Genomic DNA, 24,316 nt, shown 5'->3' with positions numbered 1-24,316 from the left:
CCGTAAGCAGATATGCATGGTTCTTATTCATTGAACCAAAAATTAAAATTGAACCAAGAAAAAAAAAGGAAGTATTTTCGATACAAAAATGTGTATTTTTGTAAATAAATGGTAAATAAAAACTAGTAATAATAACATAATGGCTTGAATTTTTTTCAATTTTTAATGCTCTAGACTACCTTTTTTTTGGACGCGGCTGAAAGTCTCCAAAAAAGCAAAAAAAAAAGTGATTTGAATTGTATTTAAAACAAGTCGGTTCACACTTATAGTTGGATACTATTTCCAAAATAAACTATACGTAGACAAAAGACAACAAAATAAAGTGTTTGAAGCCCTATTGTTGAAAATGTTTCATTTTTTTTTTCTTCATCTATAGTTTATTTGACACGGCACAAATACAATTCAATGTTTAACGGCGCCAATTATATCTGGTAGCTTACTTTCTAAAGTATCTTAAAAACTAAAAGCAAATTTTTTATCCTCGCTGCCGACTACGAGCTGAAACTAAATCTAACTTAAAGCTAGAATATTTTGCATTAAAAGCACAGGTTTGCTGTTTGATGGTTTTCATTGCCATAGGTAAGCAGCATATTAAATTTGTTCCGCTGCTGGGCCAAGATATTACGGACTGACATATTGGGTTGTTTCCATCGGGCCTTAAGAGTATCGTGCGGGTCTGATTGCTGTTTTCGGATCCGGGGTCTTAACGTGTTCTTGTCGTTTGGTTGGATGTAGGCGGAAGGGGATAGGACTAAACTGGGGCGTGGATGGATTTCAGGAAAACGTATATAAGGGACATGTAGGATAGGTCACGGCTCGCCAAGACATCACGAACAGGAACAGCCGGCTGCCTACCTTCGGCCTGCAGGGAAGCTATTAATCTAGACCTGGCGTCACGGTGTACAGGGCATGACCAAACAACGTGCTCTATGTCGTGATAACCTTCACCACAGGCACAGATACCACTCTCCCCGAGCCCAACACGACGGAGATGCGCGTCAAATCTATAGTGATTGGACATAAGCCGGGATATCACGCAAATGAAATCCCGACCTACATCCAACCCCTTGAACCACGGGTTCGTCGATACCTTGGGGATTATGGAATGTAACCACCTTCCCAGTTCCCCCTTGGTCCAAGAATTTTGCCAACTGATGATCGTATTCTGACGTACAAATGCGAAAAATTCATTAAAGGCAATTGGTCTTACATAAATATCACCGTTTGTTGCGCCCACCTTAGCCAAAGAGTCCGCTTTCTCATTACCCGGTATCGAGCAATGAGAAGGGACCCACGCTAAGGTAATCTGAGTAGATTTTTCGGATAAAGCACTCAGATGTTCCCGTATTTTCCCCAGGAAATACGGAGAGTGCTTAACATCTTTCATCGATCGGAGAGCCTCAATGGAACTGAGACTGTCCGTAAAGATGAAATAATGGTCCGTGGGCATTTTTTCGATAATCCCTAGGGTGTACTGAATTGCAGCTAATTCTGCGACGTAAACAGAAGCAGGATTATCGAGTTGAAAATGTTTCATGATTCGATATAAGGTACAATTCGATATAAAGTACAAATCAAAATTCGAAATGTACCTTATATCGAGGTTTGCCTGTAATAGTAAATTCAATACACTCAAAAAATCCGGTCTAACACGCTATCAATCTTTGAATTAAAAAAAATCCATTCACTCCTCGTCTAGTTTTAATCCGCAAGCACAAGCTGATGTCCCTAATTAAAACCTGAGAGCTACTAAGACCACTAACTTACAATTCAGAACCTCAGCTGACTCAGCTACGACCCTACCACAAGGTTTTAATTATCTCGCATGGAATTAGACACTTGCTCTCTAGGAAGCGCACGCCTAAAGTCACACACTTTTTCGCCTATCCTTTCACAGGCCTTTCAAACTACTTATCCAAACAAGCTGGAAGTGATACAGCCATAATGTACCAGTTCACAGTTGTGTTTACCCATTAGCAGCTTTGTGTAGGATTTGTTTACCGTACAGCGTACTTCCTAGATTGAATAGGTCTAGGGCGCGCGATGAAAAACACTTGAAACGAAACCGCGGTAAGAGGAAACTTCTCAGTTGCCTTTTGCATATGGAGTTAATTTAATCCGATCTAAAAGGCGTGAACGAATTCGCGTGTGGCTTTTCCCGCTTACTCGTCTCGTTTTACTGGGGAATAAATGGCCGGGTGCCAATCTTTAAGACAAAATGTGAAAATGATTCGACGTTTAAGTTAGTTCGAATCGCACGATCGGATGCAAGCTAAAATCGTTTCCTCTATTTCAGGGTCGCATAGCTTCGAATTGTTTGGCAAGGTTGCAACGTGTTTGCTTTCTTCCCCGAACAGTAAATCTACTCCGATGCTTTTCAATGAACAGCTCAAACGGATGAACGCCAGATGCCTACAGTGCTGTCATCAGGTGATGAAGCAAGGTTAAAGAGTAACCATAACAGAATGTGGGGTAATTAGTCTGCCACATAAATCATTAAAAAACTATTGTAATTGCGGTCATAATAAACAAAACTGTTCCTTTTTGATAACCTAAAACCGCCCCTGTTGTTTTGTTCGCTGTGTACCCAAATATTGCGGTATCCATCATTCATGGGTGGCACGTTACACCACAACAAAGCCCATATGCTTCACACTTTTATTCGAGCTGAACATTTCTAACGCCATACTTCGCGCTTGTTTAATGGGCTCCGTCGAATCTGTACTTACTCACCGCTACAGGTTGTATGCAACATTAAAATAAAGTTTGACGACGATCGTTATAATGATGTTTGAAGATATGTTTATGCTAAGTGCGTGAACAAAGTCGCAAATGAGCGGATGGCTTTGGGTAGGAATAAATATTTGCTATGCTCTCCTGGCGCAAATCAAAGCAAGGGTATGCTGCTGTAAAATCATGGTTTGGGATGTTGGAATAATGATGGATTACTTTGGAAGTTTTATGAGTCATTGAAAAATGCCGTGAATCAGTTACTAGATGTGTGCGGATTAATTCGTTAAGGTTGGGTTAAGCATTAGGGTTAAGCTGAGGCTGGTTTATGACGACAACGTTATGGGAATTGGTTTAGGTTTATTATCGTGACCTTGAATAATAAATTTAGGACTAGTTGACAAAGTTCAGTATTCTTTTTCGCGTGGTTTTTGTACTACAAGATCAAATGCGTATTCAAAACTTAAGTACTGAAAATGATTAGGAACATGGAAATTGAACGCTCGATTAGTTGCAGTTTGATTGATTGAAGTTGAATTGTGCGAAACCATATCAATATTGTGTGAAACTGACGCAGACGCAACATTATTATTAAGTTAGCAGGTTTTTGTTCACTTGACTTCCGCCTTGGCAATAATGCTATTACAACTTGAATTTGTTTTTTACTGCACGTTTTCTAATATCATAGTAATCTGATGATCTGATTCATAAAGGAAGGCGTAAAACGATAAAAATTGGTTCTAAAAGATTTTTTAACTTTTTCAAAAAGCTTTCAATATATTTTAACATGCACATTCGATGCAGACTAAAAAAACAAGAAGAATCATTCAAATTCGTTGACCCTATCACGAGGGTTGTCATGATGTACGAACACCACACGGCGTGTAAAAAGAACAACTTTATTTAAAAAAAATGGGCCTCGCCAACACCTTTACCATTTGAAAATATAGCTTTTTACCTTTCATTTGAGACCCTCCGGAAAATCATCCATCGCGGGCTTTCGGACAACTTTTTTTTTTCAATAAAAAGTATTCTGACAGCGAAGCGTCTAACTACCGAGTGGATACTACGGTGCTACAAATGAAAATGAAAATGCAAGAAGGTTGTAAGTTTAGTCGAGTGCAACTTTCAAACACTCCTATAATTTGAAATTATGGTCAAAATGCCAGTTTTCTCACCTCAGCGCAAGAAAATTATTTTTAATTCATTAGCTTTTTAACCGATTTTGAATGTTTTAGCCGTTTTGGAAAGGGGAAAAATGGAGTTTTCACAATTAACTTCATTAAAACTTAATTAACTTCATTAAAATATGTGAGTTATTCGAGCGTAAATCTAATTTTTTGAACTTCTCCAAGCAAATTTTCAACTTCACTTGAAATTTGTCAGTTGCTTTTGTAAGAAAAATACTACAAGTACACAAACACTTTGAAACTATATTCAATTACGAATAAAACAGAAGCTGTTCTATGTAAATCGGCAGATATTTCGCTGAGTTTTATGTTTCTTAGGAAAATCAGAATTTTTCACTCGCATCGAACAATAATATTTGGACTGTTTGTTTTACGGTGCTGTAAATGGAAAAATGCAAGTAGGATGTGACCAAGTGTAGGTTGTAGCTCTAGTCGTGTGTTAATTACACCCAAACTTGAAGTTTTTCAAATACCCCTAAAATTTGAAGTTATTGTCAAAACTCCGCCTTTGGACCGAGGTTCACATGTTTATTTTCAACTCTGTCATTTTTCCATCAATTCTTTATATATAGATCGTTTTAGAAAGGGAACATCCATAAATGACGTAGCTTTTTTTTTTACCTTCCCAGTTCTTAGTTTCATATTTGCTACGTAGCTTGGCTTGACCCCCGTCACATTTCGTCACAAAACTGCAAACCCCCCCTCCCCCCTCGACTGCTACGTCATTTATGGATGTTCCCAAAGGCGAAAAATGAGGCTTTCAAAATATATAGATAAATCTATAGATTTCACTTAGGTGTACGTGTAATTAGTAGTTTTAAAAGAATTAAAATATACTTTTTTTTTAATTTGAGAACAAATTTTCACACATTTTCATACATTTTTATAAAAATGTACTTTAAATGCTTTATAATTTGTTACAATCTACACTACGTGGCATCAGAAATTGTTGCATTTTCTTCCATTTGTAGCACCGTGGAATAAACAGTCCAAATATTATTGTTCGATGGAAGTCAAAAACTCCGATTTCTCTAAAATACCTGTTACTCAGCGAATTACCAGCCGATTTACAAAAAAAAAGTTTCTATTTTATATCGTTATTGAATACAGTTTCAAACTGCTAACGTACTTTTAATACTTTTCTTACAAAAATAACTGACAAATTTCAAGTGAAGTTGAAAATTTGCGTGGAGAAGTTTAAAAAATTAGATTTACGCTCGAATGACTCAATATATTTTAATGAAGTTAGTACAAACCTGTATATATTTTGAAAACTCCATTTTTCCCCTTTCCAGAACGGCTAAAACATTCAAAATCGGTTAAAAAACTAATGAATTAAAAATAATTTTCATGCGCTGAGGTCAAAATACCGGCATTTTTACCATAACTTCAAATTGTGGAGGTGTTTGGAAAATTTCTAGTATGAGCGAAAGTTGCACTCGACTAACTTACAACCTTCACTGTTTCACTTCAAAAGCTCTTGCATTTTCATTTTCATTTGTAGCACCGTAGTATCCTCTCGGTAGTTAGACGCTTTGCTGTCAGAATACTTTTTAATGATTAAAAACAGTTGGTCGAAAGCCCGCGATGAATGATTTTCCGGAGGGTCTCAAATGAAAGGTAAAAAGCTATATTTTCAAATGGTGAAGATTTTGGCGATGCCCATTTTTTTAAAATAAAGTTGTTCTACGATACACGCCGTGACCAACTTATTTTTATTTATTGATTATTGTTTATTTGTATAATTTGTATAAAATCATTTGACTACACATGGTCTTAATGATCTAATGTAAAACACATAAAATATCACATTCTGCCACGAATACGCCGATGGAAGGTTTTTGTTGACACGTTGAAATCAAACAAGTGGTAAACATCTCGGAATCGTCTGCTTTTACTAATCATAGGGTCGTTGTCGCCATATACAGTGTTCCTCGATTGTTGTCGTTGCCATTGCCTGGACCTTAGAAAGCGTTGAGGTGCGTAGATTTGAAGTTAACCAAGCAACGCGGGACTGTCAATCCCAGATTGTAAAATTTTAGCTCCAAAAACTGTTTGGTTGGCATTCCGACGATCGGCTAATGTTTCGATGCCAATAAATGCACATCGATCTCCATAGGAAGGCAAGTCGTGAGGGCGCCTCCAGGGAAGATTTCATAACGCGTATCGGACAAACTTATGTCTACCGTGTCAAAAGCAGCTTTAATGTCCGTATATATCGTGTCAATTTGCGCACCACTGCCCATATTGCTCATGCAGAAGGAGGTAAACTCTTACAGGTTTGATTCAACAGAACGCTTGGGAAAAAATCCATGTTGAGATGGCGTGATATAAAATTTTAATAGCATAGTGAAAGCAAACTAACTTTATTACACTGTCGTACAAACTATGTAGGAATCTTAACCCTATTAACATCACATTCTCAAAATTAGTACTAATGGTGTCATTTCTGTGTAAATACGTGAGATACATGATCCTCCTGATAAGCTTGTACTTTATTTGTGCCGTGTCAAATAAATTATAGATGAACAAAAAAAAAAAGCTTGTACTTTTACTAAGTGTAACGATACACTTGTTGCTGATAACTTTCTGAATTGCTATATGAGAATCATTAAAACATATTTCTGCACAAATGGGTTTCTTTCGAGCACTAACTATAAACTATAAAATGTGAACAATTTAAAGGGATGGGGTAGGTAGGTGAGAACGCAAATATTCACGCTTGTCAACGGGAGGAGGATGGTAATGTTCCACGATAGTTTTTCAAAGGAAAAAATGAAAATTCTGCGGACATTCTGGTTCTAGAGAAATTTGAGACAAACTTGGAATCTAAGTACAAGCTTATCAGGAGGATTATGTATCTCACGTATTTACACAGAAATGACACCATTAGTACTAATTTTGAGAAAGTTATGTTAATAGGGTTAAGATTCCTACATAGTTTGAACGACAGTGTAATAAAGTTAGTTTGCTTTCACTATGCTATTAAAATTTTATATCACGCCATCTTCTCATTTTTTAGAGATTCTCCCGACATGTTGAGAACTTTTGAAGAGTTTCAGACAAAATAAAATATACGTCTCATTTTGTTTTCCCTTTTTAGCAGAGGCTCTTCAACTAAGTTATCCTTTTTTTTTTATTTATGTAGATACCTTCTTCAACCATTAGTCATAATTTTAATCATTTTCCTTTTGAAAAGTATCGACAATTTCAATGATGGAAACGAAAACGTTGATTGTCTAGCTGTCCTACGAATATAAACAATACTGTTAATCACAAAGAAATCACATAGGAATCACCATTCGGAACAAATCGACCTATATTGCAGCCATTTCGGAGCCACTTCGGGTGCTGAAAAAAACGCCTGCAAAACAGATGGAAACTGCTTAAAATAGGTTCGGGGTGATTGGAAAAGTGTCCCTCGATTGGTAACTTTAATTGATTATTGTTAAAGTTTGCTAACTTAGTTTTACCATCTGAAAACAAGTTCTGACAGAGAAAAAGAATGAGAACAGATTGATATACTCCTGTTTGAATTAAACCTAACACATTTCGAGTACACTAAGGACGCTTTTTACGCGTTTTTTATACGGGTTTTTTTACGCGGCTTTTTTTACGCGGATTCCGGAATTTACGCGTTTTTTTTTTCACGGGGTTTCCGGAATTTAAGCGTTTTTTACGCGGATTCCGGAATATACGCGGTTTTTTGTTACGCGGATTCCGGAAATTACGCGGTATTATTTTTTGCCCGGATTTCGGTTCCCCTTCACTCGGAATTCAAAATTAACGATGTTTTTTTTTACGCGGATTCCGGAATTTACGCGGTTTTTTTAACGCGGATTCCGGAATTTACGCGGTTTTTTTTACGCAGTTTTTTTTACGCGGCACGTATCCCCCGCGTAAAAAGCGACTTTAGTGTATTTCGTCTCAATACACAGGCGGTTCCTAAAGCTGCTTAGAATATGTTTCCTACCCTTATACATATTTGTAATAAAAATTTGTTTGAAATTCAACATGTGACATCATTTTAATTTTTATTTACAATTTGTATATTTTTGCATTTAATAAAGTTCTGGAGATGACTGAAAAATAGTAAGCTGAAACGTAAACTATATGGTGTAAGGCGACTTTCATAAAGTACGTCACGCCTATAGGGGGAGAGGGGGTAGAGAAAATCGTGACGATTTGTGACGGTAGGGAGAGGGGAGTATAACGTTGTGTGACGTCACGTCAAAAATATTTAAAAATAAAAAGTTGACTGGAAAAAATGTTTAGTTTACCTTCTTTCTATTCTCAACCTCTTTATCAATAATCAAATTGAAACTAAAAGCAATTACAGCAAATAAAATTCTTCCGAAACTGGTTGTTTCAAGGCATCAGTAGAAAGTCCTGATTCCCCAAATAAATCTGAAGCAGTGTTGTCACATTTTCATCTGTACTGGGAGATGCAAAAATCTTATTGTCTGTATTATTTTCGACAAAAATCTGTACCCAAATCTGTTCCATTGGATTATAGTTGGTTTAATTTGATAATGGGGGAGGGGAGTTGCTGTGACGTAACGTATTTTTCCTGGAGGGGTCGTCAATGTGTGACAAAACGTGACAAGAGGGGGAGGGGGAGTAAAATTTTATCACAATTTGCGTGACGTACATGACGTGGTCCATTAATGTCGCCTAATTGCTTCATTAAGTCTCACAAAAAAAAACAATGCAAACCCGAGAAGAAAGAAAACCATTTAAATAAGGTTTAATATAGTTTTTGCCTTTCTCTTAGAAAGGTATAGCAATCACTTGCGAAACCAAAAGCATAAAAGTGCTCCGAAGGGCCTAATGGCATATATCACTCGACTCAGCTCGACGAGCTGAGCATTCTCTATATGTGTGGGTGTGTGTGTATGTGCAGATTTTGAATCTCACTCACTTTTCTCAGAGATGGCAGGACCGATTTTCATAAAATCAGTGTCAAATGGAAGGTCTAGTTGCCCCATAAGACTCTATTGATTTGTTTTGCAATCGGACGCTTACTTTGCCTGTTATGTTTAAAAATGTGAAGTCCAGCTATGAAAAGGAACATATTCCGAAGACTACTAGGACTCACTCACTGTTCTCAGAGATGGCTGACCCGATTTCCACAAAATTAGCGTCAAATGAAAAGTTTAGCTCATAATACCCGATGGAATTTTACTGTAATCGAACTGTAACTTCGTCTGTCATGTACCGAAATGTGGAAATCACGAAACTTCATTATCTCAAAAACTACACAACCGATTTGATCAATATTATTATCAGATAAGCGGGCTATTTAAGGGTTAACTGATGAATTATGATTGAACACGTGGTTTCAAAGTTTGGCTGCCTTATACGTTCCCATTTCTTTTGATTATAATCGAACATAAGCAACCGTTATGTATTAAATTGTTAATAAAACAACGAAAGTCTATTATCTCAAAGATTACACAACTTATTTGAACATTGCTAGTATCATACGAGCGAGTAATCTCTCAAACTTACAAATAACAACTTCATGACAATTTGATATGTGGTCCAAAAGTTATGGAGAGAAAAGTAATTCAAAGACTATTTAAAACTATACTTGGTTTGATCGATATATATGGTCTCAACATAATTTAAATGTGGTATCGTACTATTTGAACGTTCCCGGTATCGCTCGTGATTAAATTGTTCAAAATTTACAGTCATTTCGCTATTTCTTAGGCACTAACATTACATCCAATTTCATATTTTATACTTTAGTTACAACATCAATATTTTAGAACCCAAAGAGTGAATATACATTTATTGGATTGAAGCGTTCATGTAAATCTATTTTTATAAATAAAAGTTTGAACGAGAAAGGCTGGGTCTGACCGCTAGGTGGATTAATTTAGGTTTTTTCCTTGAATTTGGAATTTAGTTGCTTTTTAATTTTTGTAGTTTGAGGCGTTTCTCTGCTCCCTCGAACGGTTTTCATTTCTTATAAAAAGGTTCTGTTTTCTTTTTCTTCTAGTTTAAAAGAGCGCTTCAGATGAAATTAGTAAATTTTTATGGTCTTTTTCGGTTTATGGAAGTATTATCAACTCACTAGTGTCCATGTCCGCCTTTAGACGGGCTTCGGTGAAATCACTATAAATCTTTATAAACATTTTTTATGTATTTAATAAAGATATATATTGATTTTCCTTAAACTGGTTGGTTATCAAATTTTAGCATACTATTTTTTACTTTCACCGGTTTTATACCTTCAGATGCGTTTTAGGTTTTTTTTCTCTCAAAATTTTATAGCCACCTGAAGTTATATTCGAGATTATTTTCTTTTCGACTAGTTTTGGATTTTAGGGATATTTTTCAGCACAAACTTGTGTATGCCTTCTTTCTTCCTTTAACAGAGGTTTCATGGTTTCTTGAGGTTAGTTTTGGATAAACTTTTGATTGTAACTTCCGGCCTTTCTTGGGCGTACGGTATATCGCGTCCCAAGTAAGCCAGTATGCCAAAAGCCTACTACGAACAATCCTGAAAGTAATACGAATTGGAATAATCGGTATTGATCCAGGCGAATGAAAAGGGACAATGATTGGAAACTCGGTACTTGGAACCCCGGACGAACACTTACGATTCGTGTAGATTCTCTAGGATTCCTCACATTGGGTTCATGAGCGTCCTTGAAAAGGATTCCTGAAAAAAGAATCCTCAGGAATGCCCTGTATATGGCTCTAGGATTCTTGAATAAGAATCGTGAGTGGGAATCCTCCGGATCGTGTTTGCGATTCCTTTCACGATTCCGTCACCGTGTTAATCGGTATCCTGGGGATTCTTATTCAGGATTCTCTGCGTGTTTGTAAGGGACGTCAGAACTCTACTCCCACTAGCACGCATAGCCAGGGAGTTATCCGCAACTATCCAGGAAATGTGTAGGCCGAAGACGGATGAACGGTAGTTCCGAGCTGTAGACCCTTACGCGAGAACGACTTTTTGATACCACTGTGGTTCTCAACCTGGGGTACGCGTACCCCTGGGGGTACTCGAAAGCCTTCAGGGGGTACGCGAAAGAAAAATCAGTATCGGCGAACAAAGCAATTTTTCTCTGTAATACTTCATTTGTTGGTCAATCTAGCCCCTAAAACATGACTGTAGCAATCAAACAAGCTACAGTTTAATTTGGAACCTTAACTAGACTGCCACAACATGATCTACCATTATTCTCTCCCACTCCATTCCAAGCCAGGGGGTACAATCGATTTAGAAAATACCGCTAAAGGGTACACGGACAAAAAAGGTTGAGGACCGCTGAGAAACCACATCTAATACAGTTGTGCCGACAGAGTTGAACGAAGCGCCGGTTTCTTCATACAAGGAAAACAGAGAATCAAGGGCAGATCCTTAATTTACAGCCTGATCAATGTATACGCGAATGATAAACCCATGGGCGCAACTAAGGAAAATTTCTAGGGGGGGGGCTAGTTTTCATGTATGCCATTTTAAAAAAGAAAAAAGGGGTTTGAATATGCTTATTTAATAACGCTTAAAATAGTATCGTAGAAGCAGAAAAAATCACTTCGGGATAGAATCTCCGATGATGTACTGAATATCTTGAACACATCGTCAACGCCAAGCTCTTTCAGCAACAATGATTCGATATTTAGGAGAGCTAGATTTGGTAAACGGCTGGGCAGTGCTTTTTAACAGTTCACCCGTACTAGTTAGAATAAAATAGACCCCAGTGTGGTTCAAGGCTTAATGCTCTATTCCTACCTCCACGTGGTACCGACTGGGATACGAGCAACCAAGGAAAAACCGGTGAACCGGTGGAGTAGTTGTTCTCCTTAGAGAGCAGCTTGTCTGCGCGTCTACCCCACAGGCTAGGGGCGGCTCAAACAGCGACTGATCCGGACCGGACGGTTGAACTATTAAATGCGGTGTCTCTCCAGCTACATCCATGGCGGCAGCTCCGTCGCGAGACTAGGCATCGCAGCCCTAGTAAGGCAGCATACTAAAATAAACATACTACGGAGAATCAAGAGTTCAAAACGAACCGGAACAATCGGCAATGACCCAGCCGACGAAATAGGGACGACGATTAGAAGCTCAATACATGTAACAGTAGATCGCTTAACGACCCGGTTGTCGACCGGAATCTGCTGGATCAGCTAGAACCCCGCCACTTCGACATCGTTGCGCTCCAGGAGCTTTGCCTGAAAGGAGAGAAGGTACGGTGGATTTGTGGCCGCAAGGCACTGTACCACCAAAGCGGCAGGCAATCAGCAACAGGTTGTGTTTGTTGAGAATTGAAGGCCGGTTCCACAACTACACTATTCCCAATGTGCACTGCCCTCACGAAGGAAGGCCTGATGCAGGGAAAGAAGCGTTCTACGCACAGCTGGAGAAACTGTACGATAGCTGCTCGCGTAGAGATATCAAGATCGTCGTTGGGGACATGAACGGAAGGATAGACTTATATAAACCGGTTATCGGCCCGCACAGCCTGCTATGCACCAACTTCGCAGCTCCCCGCGGATTAGCAGTCCAAATTCCCTTCTTTCCTCGACCAACGTACAGCGAAACAAATTGACCACGTTCTCAACGACGGCCCGTTCTTCTCAGACATTACAAACGTACGCACCAATCACGGTAATGATCGGACAAGACCACTTCGATAAAAAAAACTACAAAACCCTGATAACCGATAGTCCTCTACGGAAGTCCTTTTGATATTTCCGAACAGAAGGTGCCTATCGGCGAACAGAAGGTGACTATCTACGGTGGAGCACAAGCGGACGACGGATAATAGCTACAGCGCATGAACCATGAGCTACAAGCGCTGCTTGGAGAGAACCCCATTGCACACCTGGCGAAAGACAATAGGTTGCGGTAGGCCGGTCACATCGTAAGAATGCCGAACGACAACCATGTGAAATCACTTCTCTTCAGCAACCCTACCGGCACAAGAAATTAAGGGGCGCAGCGTGCATGATGGCTCGACCAGATCGAAAGAGACTTGCGAGTGATGAGACTGGGGAACTGGTGAAACACAGCCCAAATCCGAGTAAACTGGCGACTTCTTGATACAGCACGAGTTACTTCAGCCCCCCCTAGCCCCCCCGTAGTTGCGCCCATGGATAAGCCCGATGATGTGAAGGAGGAGTTTTATGAGATCATCGATTCGACATATGGAGACTACCCAAGACATGATATAAAGATCGTCATCGTGACGTAAATGCACAGGTTGGACGTGAGCCGTTCTTCGGTCCCGTTATTGGTGGATATAGTCTCCATGCTACCAGTAATGAGAACAGCCTGAGGTTGGTGAGCTTTGTCGCAGCCAGAGGAATGACAACCTGTAGCAGATACTTTGCAGGAAAAGATATCTGGAAATCCTAATGGCGAAGCCTGCTCTCAAATCGACTACATTCTGGTTTAGGGTCGACTGGTTGTCAGCTGACGGAGGAGCTGCTGAGTATACTCGGAAAGTTGATGAGCGTATTGGTGAACCTGTTGGACATCTGAACGAACAGTGAAGGCACATCCACGTTACGGTCAGCAATACAGCGCGAGAGGTGTTGCGCATGACAGGAATTACACGCAACATGTGGTTTGATGTGCCTCGTACAATGGTGGCAGCAAATCATGTGAATCGCCAAATGGGGGACAGTTATTGAAGGCTAAAGCGGCCGAAAAGAGACTCTATCAACGCAAGAAACGTGAGCACTGCGACGAAGGATAGCTTTTTCTTACACGACACTAGAAGATTCTATAATGCGGTAAACGGAATCAGAAACCGGATGGTGCCAATCCCTGCCATGAGTAACGACAAGGGAGGGAACCTAATAACCCATGAGACATTAGTGGCCTTGCGACGGAAACAGCGTTTCGAGGTGTTGCTGATCGACGAAGAGGATAGAATTGTAGACAGAAACAGGGAGGAGGATGGAGCTGTGGATCCGTCAAGCTTTGACGAAGCTAGAGAAGCTTGTAAAGAGTTTAAAAACCACATAGCAGCTAGAAAGGACGGCCTCCCATCATCCTCGTCTTTCTCCCTTCATATCCTGTTTAATAGACTTAGGCCGTTGCAGGAAGTCTTTGTTGGAGAGTACCAGCACGGTTTCCAGGAAGGGCGATCAACAACGGACCAAATGTTCTCTCCACGTCAAACCCTTGACTAGTTCAGAGAAGTAAACTTGCAGACTCATCATCTGTCCATAGACTTCAAGGCGGCATACGATTCAGCTAAGCGCAATGAATTATTGCAGATTATGCTTGAATACGGCTTTCCAACGAAACTAATTGAGCTGATTTGTGCCACCCTTGACGGTTTTTCATCATACTTCAGAATAGCGGGCGTAATTTCACAACTGTTCATGACCTTAGACAGCCTGAAGCAGGGTGACCGACTCTCGAACCTTTTGTTCAACATTGCTTTGTAGGGTGCAATACGGAGAGTTGCCATTCAAAAAATCGGTACTATTATCTCCAAGTCTCATATGCTTCTTGGCTTAGTCGGCATCAACCGTACCTTTCGAGAACCAAGCAGTAGGAATTGGACTTACCATCAGCTCTACCAAAACAAAGTACATAGTGGCTGGTGGCGTAGGAGTTAATCGAATCTTGGTACTGAGGTTGTGATAGATGACGGTATCTATGAAGTAGTCGACGAATATGTGTACGTCGGTAGGCTCTCGTAACGTTTGACAACGACGTTAGCCGCGAAGTAAAACGATGGATAGCAGCTGCAAACAGGACCTTCTACAGTTTACAAAGCCAACTGAGATCCCGCACAAAATTGGCGCTCTACAGGACACTGATTCTCCCGGCGGTACTATACGGCCATGATTGTTGGTAGATGAAGGAGGCCGACCGGCGAGCACTTGGAATCTTCGAGCGTAGGATCCTGCGTTATATACTTGACGGAAAACTGGAGAATGGAGTGTGGCACTGGCGCATGAACCACGAGGTTACCAAGCATACCAACTTGCCAATATCATCAAGGTGATAAAATACGGCAGGCTACAGTGGACTAGCCACGTGGCACGAATGTCGGAGGAGCGACCAACGAAGATAGTATTCAGCAGAGAGACCCCGTACTCGTTGGATGTGTGGTGTTTATGAGGACGCCCGATGGGAAGTAGCCCAAGATCGAGTGATGTGGAGACATGTTCTGGATTCGGCAGTTTTTGTTTTTGCTCTCTTGTTTGGTTTCCTCGAGTGGCTTACAACTATACCAGAAATCAATTTTTGTTTTGGTCATTTATGTATTTTATAGACTATTTTCAAGAATTTTGAGTTAAGATTTTGGGTTGGTTCATTCCTCAGCCCGTTCAGGCTGAATTTTGACGGGATTCCTTTCATTTTTGGTTTTTCTGGTCTAAGTTGTTTTGGGATGAATTTAAAATTGTTTTCATCATTCTCCACCGAAGACGACATGGGGGTCTACAATTACAATTTCTCTGTCCACGTGCATTTATATAGTTGAATTCTAACCTTATCATATTAAATAATTCACCTGGAGGTGAAATAGAAAAATATGACGAGCCAGCGAAGTTAAAATATGCAACTAAACTATACATTTCTACTCGATAATGAACTCTCTAAAAAGTGCGGAAAAAATACTAAATTTTAGAAATAAATTTTCTGGTTATTATAAATAATTTGTTTATTTAGTATTTGTTCAAATCAAGAATGATCAATTTGAACAGTAAAATTACTTTAATGTCATTTACAAAACACATTTAAGCATTTGAGTGCTAAGTTTTACCAATTTCAATTCCTTTATCAATTTAAAATATAAGTCAGCTTTTCAGTAATTGCACCCAGTGTGTACCGAAAATATTGGAATTTCAGAGTGTATACAGAACATGCATAACATCCATGAGTAATGATTTTCATCAATCTTAATAAAGTCAGACACTCAGCAAATATATCACCCTCGACAGTTTCCATTGTTACACTAACCTTACGCTACTGGATGACCCACTAACCTCACTGTGCTGCGACAAGTTCGAACATCATATATTTTAAATTCATTTCGCTTTTCCGGTCGATTAGTGCGGAACAATGAAGGTTCCGCGGGTGCACGTACCGTATGTCACCCATGACGTTTCGTAACGAAGCTGTTTTTTGTAACGATTTGGCCCGGTGACAGTTGCCTTATCTTCGTATAAATATAATCCTAAAATTATTGGTCGATAGATGTTCGACAATGCAACGGGGCAGCATGGATCGGTCGAAAAAGCAATTGCGTATAACTGCAACCTCTCAACTCGCGAGGCAGCAACCGGTTCGTGCAGTAGCGAGCGTGCAGCAAGCAGCGGAAAGTGCGCTCCTGCCACCGGAACAAGTAGTCATTCACGGTGGAGGAAAAGTTCTCACGTCCGGAAATGGAACTAGAACAGGGAGTGATGTTGAAAACAATTTCGCACAAAAGCAATTAAAAACTTTTACGCAAACACGGAACGAGTCGAACCGTTTCGATATCGCTTGCCCTTTTTGCTGGGAAATGGGAACATCAACTGCCCCAGTGCAGTGCAGTGTGCGCGCACCTGAGTGGATGTGCACAAAAAGATCGACCAGCTGAACGTGCAGTTGAAAAGTTTGTTGAAAATGTGTTTTCAATGGATATCGGGTACTTGCAGTGTTTGGTAGATATCAGGAATAGTTGGTCTTTTGAATTGAAGGAGTTACTACTCCGATTATGATTTCGTGCTTTTCAATTTTACTGTCGACTGGCATTAATTCGATCAGAAATGGCTTCATTCTTACTATGCTATGTAAAATAATCACTACATGTTTAACTATTTTGACAGAACATTTTTTAGCTTTTGGTCTTTTTCAGTCAGTGGGGATGCAAAGTTTGTGATAAATGGTCTTTCCAACTTTCGGTCGGAGTAATTTATGCCTTTTTACAGTTCGAGACTAATTATGAAGCGGTATTCATTAGTTCGATGTAACGCAATGAGTACAAGTCTAATGGACTCTAAGTGTTTTGCCAAGTTTGGACTTACCCTAATTCTTTCCTTTGTCGACTGATCCGCCGCTGTCGATCCGACGATGCCGATTATCGTGCAGCAGCAAATGAATCTGAAATCGGATAAAGCAAGCATTCAGACATACCGTAATACTTTTGCATGAAAAGGAATAGCAACGGACATCGCGAAATTGGATTTAACAGCAATTTACAATTAAAACGGTGACAGCGCCGGACTATTAGCCGTACGCCTACACGGTACGGGCCGCGTTGTCGGTGGCAATGATTTTCCGCTATGGAACGGATTATTTGCCTGGTAGAAAATTCAAATCATTTAATTAACAAACTCGTAGAATGAAACACTCGAAATGAACAAACCCGGAAGGGTTCCGTTTCATAACTGATGGTTTGTTCAGCAGCAGAGTTATACATTAATTATAGTGCTTGCGAATATGTACTCATCAACTTAAATTGGTATAAATTTCTGCACTGATAATGAATGATTTATGCCGATCGATATGCATTGCATTATTGGTGTAAGTCCGTTGATATAAACAAAAAGTATGAATGAAATCAGTATCGTATTTCAATTATATCATCCATACAGAATGCAATTTTGTAGCTTAAAATCGTGCACATGCTCTACAAAAAACCGGTTGCTCTCAAATATTTTTTTTTACATTTCTTACTTCTTGGCATTTTTGATGTTTTTACGTGGATTTTGAAATTTACGTGGAATTTACGCATGTTTCCCTAAAACCCATCTTTTTTTTCACACTCATTTTTAATTTTGCGTTGGATCGCCAATGTAATTGTCTATAGAAATTAATTTTCTACAACTCATAACAAAATAAGTCACATTCTAGTAAATATCAAAGATTTTGGAACAATTTTTTTTTTTAAATCAAATGTACTAAAGTACTACGCTTTTTGGAAATCTAACACTTAAATCAGAATACATAGCTTACTCAGTCAAACTTCATTCATAGCTAAGAATTTTCAGATGAATACAGCTTGTGTTTTGCGTTTTGAGTTGGATCTGCTCTAGTGTAAAATTGAAGCGGCCCACCATCGGCTTGTTCTTGGATGAAATCAAGCGTTTGGCGAAAATTCTCCCGGAGTCTGATGTTCCATGCTAGTGAACATGAATGCTGATACCATGTTCGACCGGGACACTGCAGTGCACACTGTCGGAAAATAGAGCAGCTTTTGACTAAAAACTTCATCACCGTTCTTTTATAGAAGGACATTTCCTTGGTATGAGGATGCAAGCTCACTTTCCAACCCAGTGTCAAGAACCACACCGGTGGTGGTGCTGTAATATTCTACCGACAAGTACGACCAGGAAAACTCGCCTATCATCGCCAGCAAGCGGCAAGGGTCACAATAAATTTTGTGGTAACAGCGTTGGCCAACACGGACCGTGTTCCAGAATAGTCTAGTTGGAGGCTCGGACATAGTCGCAACTGAATTCAAAATTGGTGTAATTACATTATAAGTTCCTACCTAACTGCAGTGCCGTCTTCGGTAGACGAAATAATAGAAAATTGTTCCAATTTCGTACCTTCTTCCTTGAATTTTGTTCCGAGCTCTGTGCGAACGATTTTGAACAGGACTGGCGGATGGCTGGTTGTGTGTATGTGTTTTAATTAACTAGGTTTTGAATGGGATTCAATTGGTTTGTGAGGTTCCATCGTGTTGGCTTTGCGACAGTTCGTAGCAATTTATAATTAGGTGTGAATGCTAGGAACATGAGCCACATTTGTCAGACAAATGCTATGATCCTTTATGATTGAAAGAATCAGCAAGAGTAATTTGCGATAGATGTAAACGAAACGGGTTGAGATTCATCCAAATCTAAAAAGAGATAATATAAATATTTTATACATTAAATATTACAACAGCTGAACCTTGTGTAACCACTCCGAATGTATACAGCAAGAGCTTGTAGGGCCAAAAACAAATATTCTAACGCTTTTATTTGTCACAATAATCGATTGTCACAACAAGGCATAATCGATTGCCTTCCTTTGCGGACCCCACGGTTGGTTGGTGGCACTCAAGCTTCAGTTGATTGAGATGCTTTTATGGATGTAGTTCAAAACACATCACAATCGGCGCGTGGATGGAAATAACTGTTTGCACTATGTGGACATGTGTTTACTATCTTGCTTGGGCGGTCTCTAATCTAGTCGGAGTAACGCCAGGCATGGTCCCACGCCACGAACATACATCACGCACATCGTCGCAACCTTGAGCAGAGGCAGTCAAACCGTTTTTCCTTTCCGGATATCCATCGTAAAACTATTTGCTCAGCAATTTCTCAATCCATCTTATTGCCTTGTTATTTTATGCTTCGGTACACCATTTGCAGTTGGCATCGAGTTCCGTGCAGGGGCCTGCTTTTGGGGAAACGACATTCGGTAACCGTCGTAAAGTGACGGATGATTATTTGTTGAATTGTGCAGCGAAATTAGATTTCTTGACTAAATGAGTGGTAGGAAAAATGTTTACTATCCAATTGTCCTTGGAAATCTGAACAGTTTAGTATCTAAAAATAAGTGGCATTTTGCATATTCTTTAAAAGGAATACAATGTATAGTTCGAGAAATTGTTAAGTCATCAATTACCGACAGATTTCACACAGTTTCAATAAAGGGGTTTAGCTGTTTGATAAGATTAAGTTTTCTTCAACGATTCAACGTTCAAAGAGTTTATTTCTTATACACTTCTATACAGCTTCTAGAAATCGGAAAATGAAAAAGAATGATCTCAAAATAATTTCCGACTAGCGAAAAATCATTTCAACGCAGAAAAAACAATAATCTCAAACTTAGCTCAGAATAGCGAGAGTTTAGGGCGAACAATAAAATTGAGCTCGGACTGGTGAATAAGTTAAGGTCAGAAAAGGCTTGAAAAGAATGATCCCAAATTGAGCTTAAAACAGTGAAAAAAGGCTAACACAAAAAACTATTCAAAATAAAGCGAAAAGATGCTTTTCAACGCTAAAAAAATCCAATAGAGACAATAATTTCAACTTGAACCCAGAATAGCAAAAAAAAGGAAAAAAACACTGCAAAAGTAAATAATCAAAATTGAGCGTATATTCGCGAAAATTACCACTTTTAAATACCACGTATTTGGCTATTTGGGATTAGTTTGCCATCTTCAGTGTACAAAAATTTAGTAGCTACCACCTTGTATGGATCGATAACGGCACCGGCTACGTCCTTACGATCTTTGGGGTAAGAGAGGATGTTGTAAGGAAGGAAGTATTACATCCATTGTGGTCGACGACCGAGTTTACCACTGCATCTCCATGACTGCGACGGAAAGGAAAGGTTGTATCACCGTTGTAAGTGACGGAAACGAACAATGTGGCGCGCGAAGTTAGCTTATTGAGAGACAAACGAAGTATCTTTAATATCAAACGCCGCGAGTATATACGAGCGCTACGCCCATTCACCACCCGAAGTTTCCAAATGTTCAAACATTTGTTTATGTTCAATCTCGAAGATTCTCGAGAAAGCAAACGCACTTAGGAGGACGCAATTCTTTGGTAGGTATACATTGCGTAGTTATTAGACCAATTTTTCAGAGTATATACAGATTTCTTTTCAAAAAAGTTTCGATTAAAAAAAATACTAATAGCGCAAAATGACATCTTTAACCCGTAGAATCATCAGTGCAAAATTTCAGCCAAACCAAAAAAAAAGTAGTAGTTTTCTGGATGCTAATCAACAACAAAAAACCATGTTTGTTCGAAGGAAATAGCCATTATTCGTGGAGTAACGGCCGTTTCGCCGAAACGCTGTTTTTTGCAGAGCTTTACGATAGAAACCCAGCAGATCAACTGAAATCAAAAAAGTCATTTCATTTCGCTAGTTTAGAAGTGTGCCGGGTATCTGAACGATCTTTTAATAAGTACCGTACTGCATCAAATTTCAAACACTTAAGCTATGATGTAACTTCTTGCACTTAAAAATCAACGAAAAATGAACATTCTCATCGATCTTAAAGGTTTAGCAGTTATTTGATTGTTTTTGCAATTGAGTACTATTTCTACAGATTTAAATACATTTTGTACACGCAAACAAGGAGAATTTAGCAATCGGCTTTGATTCAAACTCCGAACATTCCGAAGAGATGGCTAGGCAAACCTCTCAGGGCTAACCGTCTGAATACTGACTGTCACTTTTTTCAACGCCTGCTGATTACCCGGAAGTGGCCCTACAGCAAAGAACTATGCATCACTGGGTGAAAAACATTCCAAGGAACAAAATGGTATACGGTTTTTTTTTTAAATATTGTCAAATAATCATAAAATTCCTCAATTTTGGAACATATCTCCGAAAAACCAGATTTCCTGGAATGGAAAAATTGTTTCGGGACACCTCTAACACTAATTTTAAAGTAGATAAGTCGCTGAATTTTTTAGTGCTAAAACTTTTAAATCGGATTGAAATTGTCAAAGTAACAAGAATTTTAATTTGTGGCTACACGTACCGATTAAACCACTAGTGGTTCAGTTGATGTGCGCGATCGATTCATGATTTTAATATTAGATTGTCGAGAAAGATGAGAAATGGCTTAGGCGACATCCATAAATTACGTAACGCAAAAAACCCAATTTGTGGACCCCCACCCCCCATATGTAGCGAAACGTAACGCCAACACCTACCGACCCCCCCCCCCTCCCCCACCATAAAAATTACGTAACGCTGCAGAAGAATTTCCTTGATAAAAATGCTCGTTTTTTGGAGAGTCTGTTCAGAGATTTTTCGTTACGTAATGCTGCACGCACCTCCCCCTCCTATCCTGTGTAACAAATCGTAACGCTTAAGAATACCCCCTATGAGCGTTACGTAATTTATGGATGCCGCCTTAGGCTGTACATTTTATCATTCCTTCCCTTCCGTATGAAGTTTATCGTGATTGATAATAAATAATTTTCATATCATTTATATCCAGAGAGGTCCATGTTCATTGTATCTCTTGCTGGTTAATTTTTATTCTATTTGGATGATGCACTGTAACATACGTTTCGAACATGTCAATAATTAACTCTATTTTTTTTGTGAACGGTTGAAACCTCTACCGCTTATTGAATATTTACTCCAAAAATCTTATATTTCTGATGTGAACTTGTGATTTCAGTAATTCAGTATTTCCACGCCCACGTCCACGTCGGCTTGACTCCTCGCTTTCAAAAATATTGACTTCTTTTTATTTTGATAGTACGAAACAGCTCTCGTTTTTTTTAAATTAAATTCTGGTACTTGTAATTTATCAATGTAATAACTAGAGACAGTGGTAATTCGCGGTAAAAAAGTTGAAAATTCGCGAGTGGCAAAATAGAAAATAGCTATTCAAAATTCGCGGTTTTTTCGCGGCAACCTTGTCTTTAGAAAAAAAGTGCTCTTGGTAATATAATAAAAAAAACTGTTTTATTTAATTTATTGTAGTTACTGTAATTCAATTCATGTTTTCTTTGCAGTGAGGACTACTGTGTTAAATTGTCTTTAATCATACTTTGGTGACGGCAGGCATGTATTATTCAAGTTATTCTGACTCACGTTGCATTTCGCATCTACTGAGTTTCCGGGGATCGATAATTTCTTTTGCAAACCGGAAAAGTGCAAGAATACTAACAAGAATACTTATAATATCAATCTCACTGTTGCGTATTTCTAAGAATGCAAAAATGCTTACTACTTGAACTAAGTCGGTACATCTTGCAACTTCGATTTTGCACACTCATGCTGGCTATCATGCAGGGCCCCCCAAATCTTTGCTCGAAGAGGATCTAGTAACTGAGCCGACCGAAAACAATTCAACCCAGGCTGACAAAATCTCGTTGCAAGAGAGCTGTAGTACTATTCCACCAAATTGGTTGGGTAAAAAAGGCCTCCTGTTGCCGTCGAGGTGCCCATTAATCTTTAGATTTGTCCGTGTTGCTGGTTTTCGCGACATTTCGCGGTTTTTTGTTAATTTCGCGGCCAATGCTGGATTTCGCGGAATTCGCGGCTTCCGCAAAATCGCGATTTACCACTGTCCCTAGTAATAACCTTTAGGGTGTTATTAATAATTCATAAACAAAAATTCAAGTTTTGAATGATTTAAAAGTCATGCTTAAATTTAACATCAAAATATGATTATCTCTCCAGGGTTAACACTTCATTAAGAATACCGAAGTTGAATTTTTTATTGAAAACATAAATTATTTAAAAATTACTGTTTTTCTGCTACTGTGTTGAACAAAAGTTTTTTGTTCCAAAATTATAGTGTGCAGCGAAAAAAATTGTTTTTAAATTGTACTAGTATACAGATCGAAAACTTTTTTAAAAATTGTCAAACGGGTTTAGGGTTTAAGGTTTATTGAAGATGAAAGGTTCACGCTTTTAATTGTAACGACAAAAGCTATAATTCCCGCTTCTGTCCAACTTTTATTGCACGTGTGTTTAATTTTTTGGAAAATACAAGTATCACCATCTTTTATAAATAGCAAATAAATACCAAATGACACTAGCTTTTAAATGCAACATGTATAAAGAACATTGAATTTTTTTTTCCAAAGTAAAATTTGTTTACGGCTTTTTATCATTTCTTTAAGCATCCCGAGCCGTATTTAACAATAATTTTGGCATGAATATTGCTTATTGAAAACTACATTATTCGATTTACAGTTTAGCATTGATTGAATTTCCATTGAATTAACGTATTTGTCTTCTCAAGTTAATCGATTGATAGTAATTATCAAGTATTGTCAAAATTATTTGAAGCGGGGGCCTAGTGTGGTTGGTAACGTCTCCGTCAACCACGCTCGACGCCTGGGTTCGAATCCCACCGCCGACATAGGTGTCGATGGTTGTGAGGTGGCGTGATCCACTCACAACCAACCCAACTGGTCTAGATTCAATCCTAGCCGACACCGGGAGATTTTCTGAGGCGAAAAATCTCTGGGATCATGCCTTCCATCGCATGAGGAAGTAAAGCCGTTGGCGCCGGTCCGTTAATAAACGGGTCGTGAGTTAGGGTCCTTGGTGTGGAGTCACCTCCCTGGGCGTCGGTGATTGCCCACAACAGTGGCGGAACTAGACCGACGGAAAATAAACGAGAATAAAAAAAAAAAAAAATTATTTGAAATTTATACCGATATAAGAGAATAATTTAACAACTCAACATTTTTCCTGTTCTTGAGGTCAAGCAAAAATTTACATCATCAGATTAGAAAGGGAAATATTCCGCAACGCCCACAGATCACTGAAACTAGTGAACCATGAAGCCATGTTTATATGTTCTGAACTGTACTTCAAAAACCAGAATCAACAGAACACGATTGTTTATCGGTCAATGTTATTCTAAAGAAGTTATTAAGCAGAAATCACGAACGCGATGCGAAAAAATTGGCCAGCATTCGCGGAACCATTTAACTTTGAA

General features: G+C 38.9%; 1 protein-coding gene across 1 annotated transcript in view; it reads right to left on the bottom strand.

Annotated features, from left to right (window-relative positions):
• The window catches only part of LOC129726412 (thrombospondin type-1 domain-containing protein 4), a 287,959-nt gene that overhangs the window by 193,014 nt on the left and 70,629 nt on the right, over positions 1–24,316 (bottom strand). Inside the window, exon 2 of the mRNA XM_055683060.1 lies at positions 16,914–16,989. Within this exon, the coding sequence (XP_055539035.1) occupies positions 16,914–16,989 (76 nt within the window). The remainder of the gene's footprint in view (positions 1–16,913; positions 16,990–24,316) is intronic.

This window comes from Wyeomyia smithii, chromosome 3 (assembly GCF_029784165.1).
Source record: "Wyeomyia smithii strain HCP4-BCI-WySm-NY-G18 chromosome 3, ASM2978416v1, whole genome shotgun sequence".
NCBI lineage: Eukaryota > Metazoa > Arthropoda > Insecta > Diptera > Culicidae > Wyeomyia > Wyeomyia smithii.
Note: the sequence above shows the minus strand (reverse complement) of the source record. Positions and strands in the feature narration are given on the sequence as shown.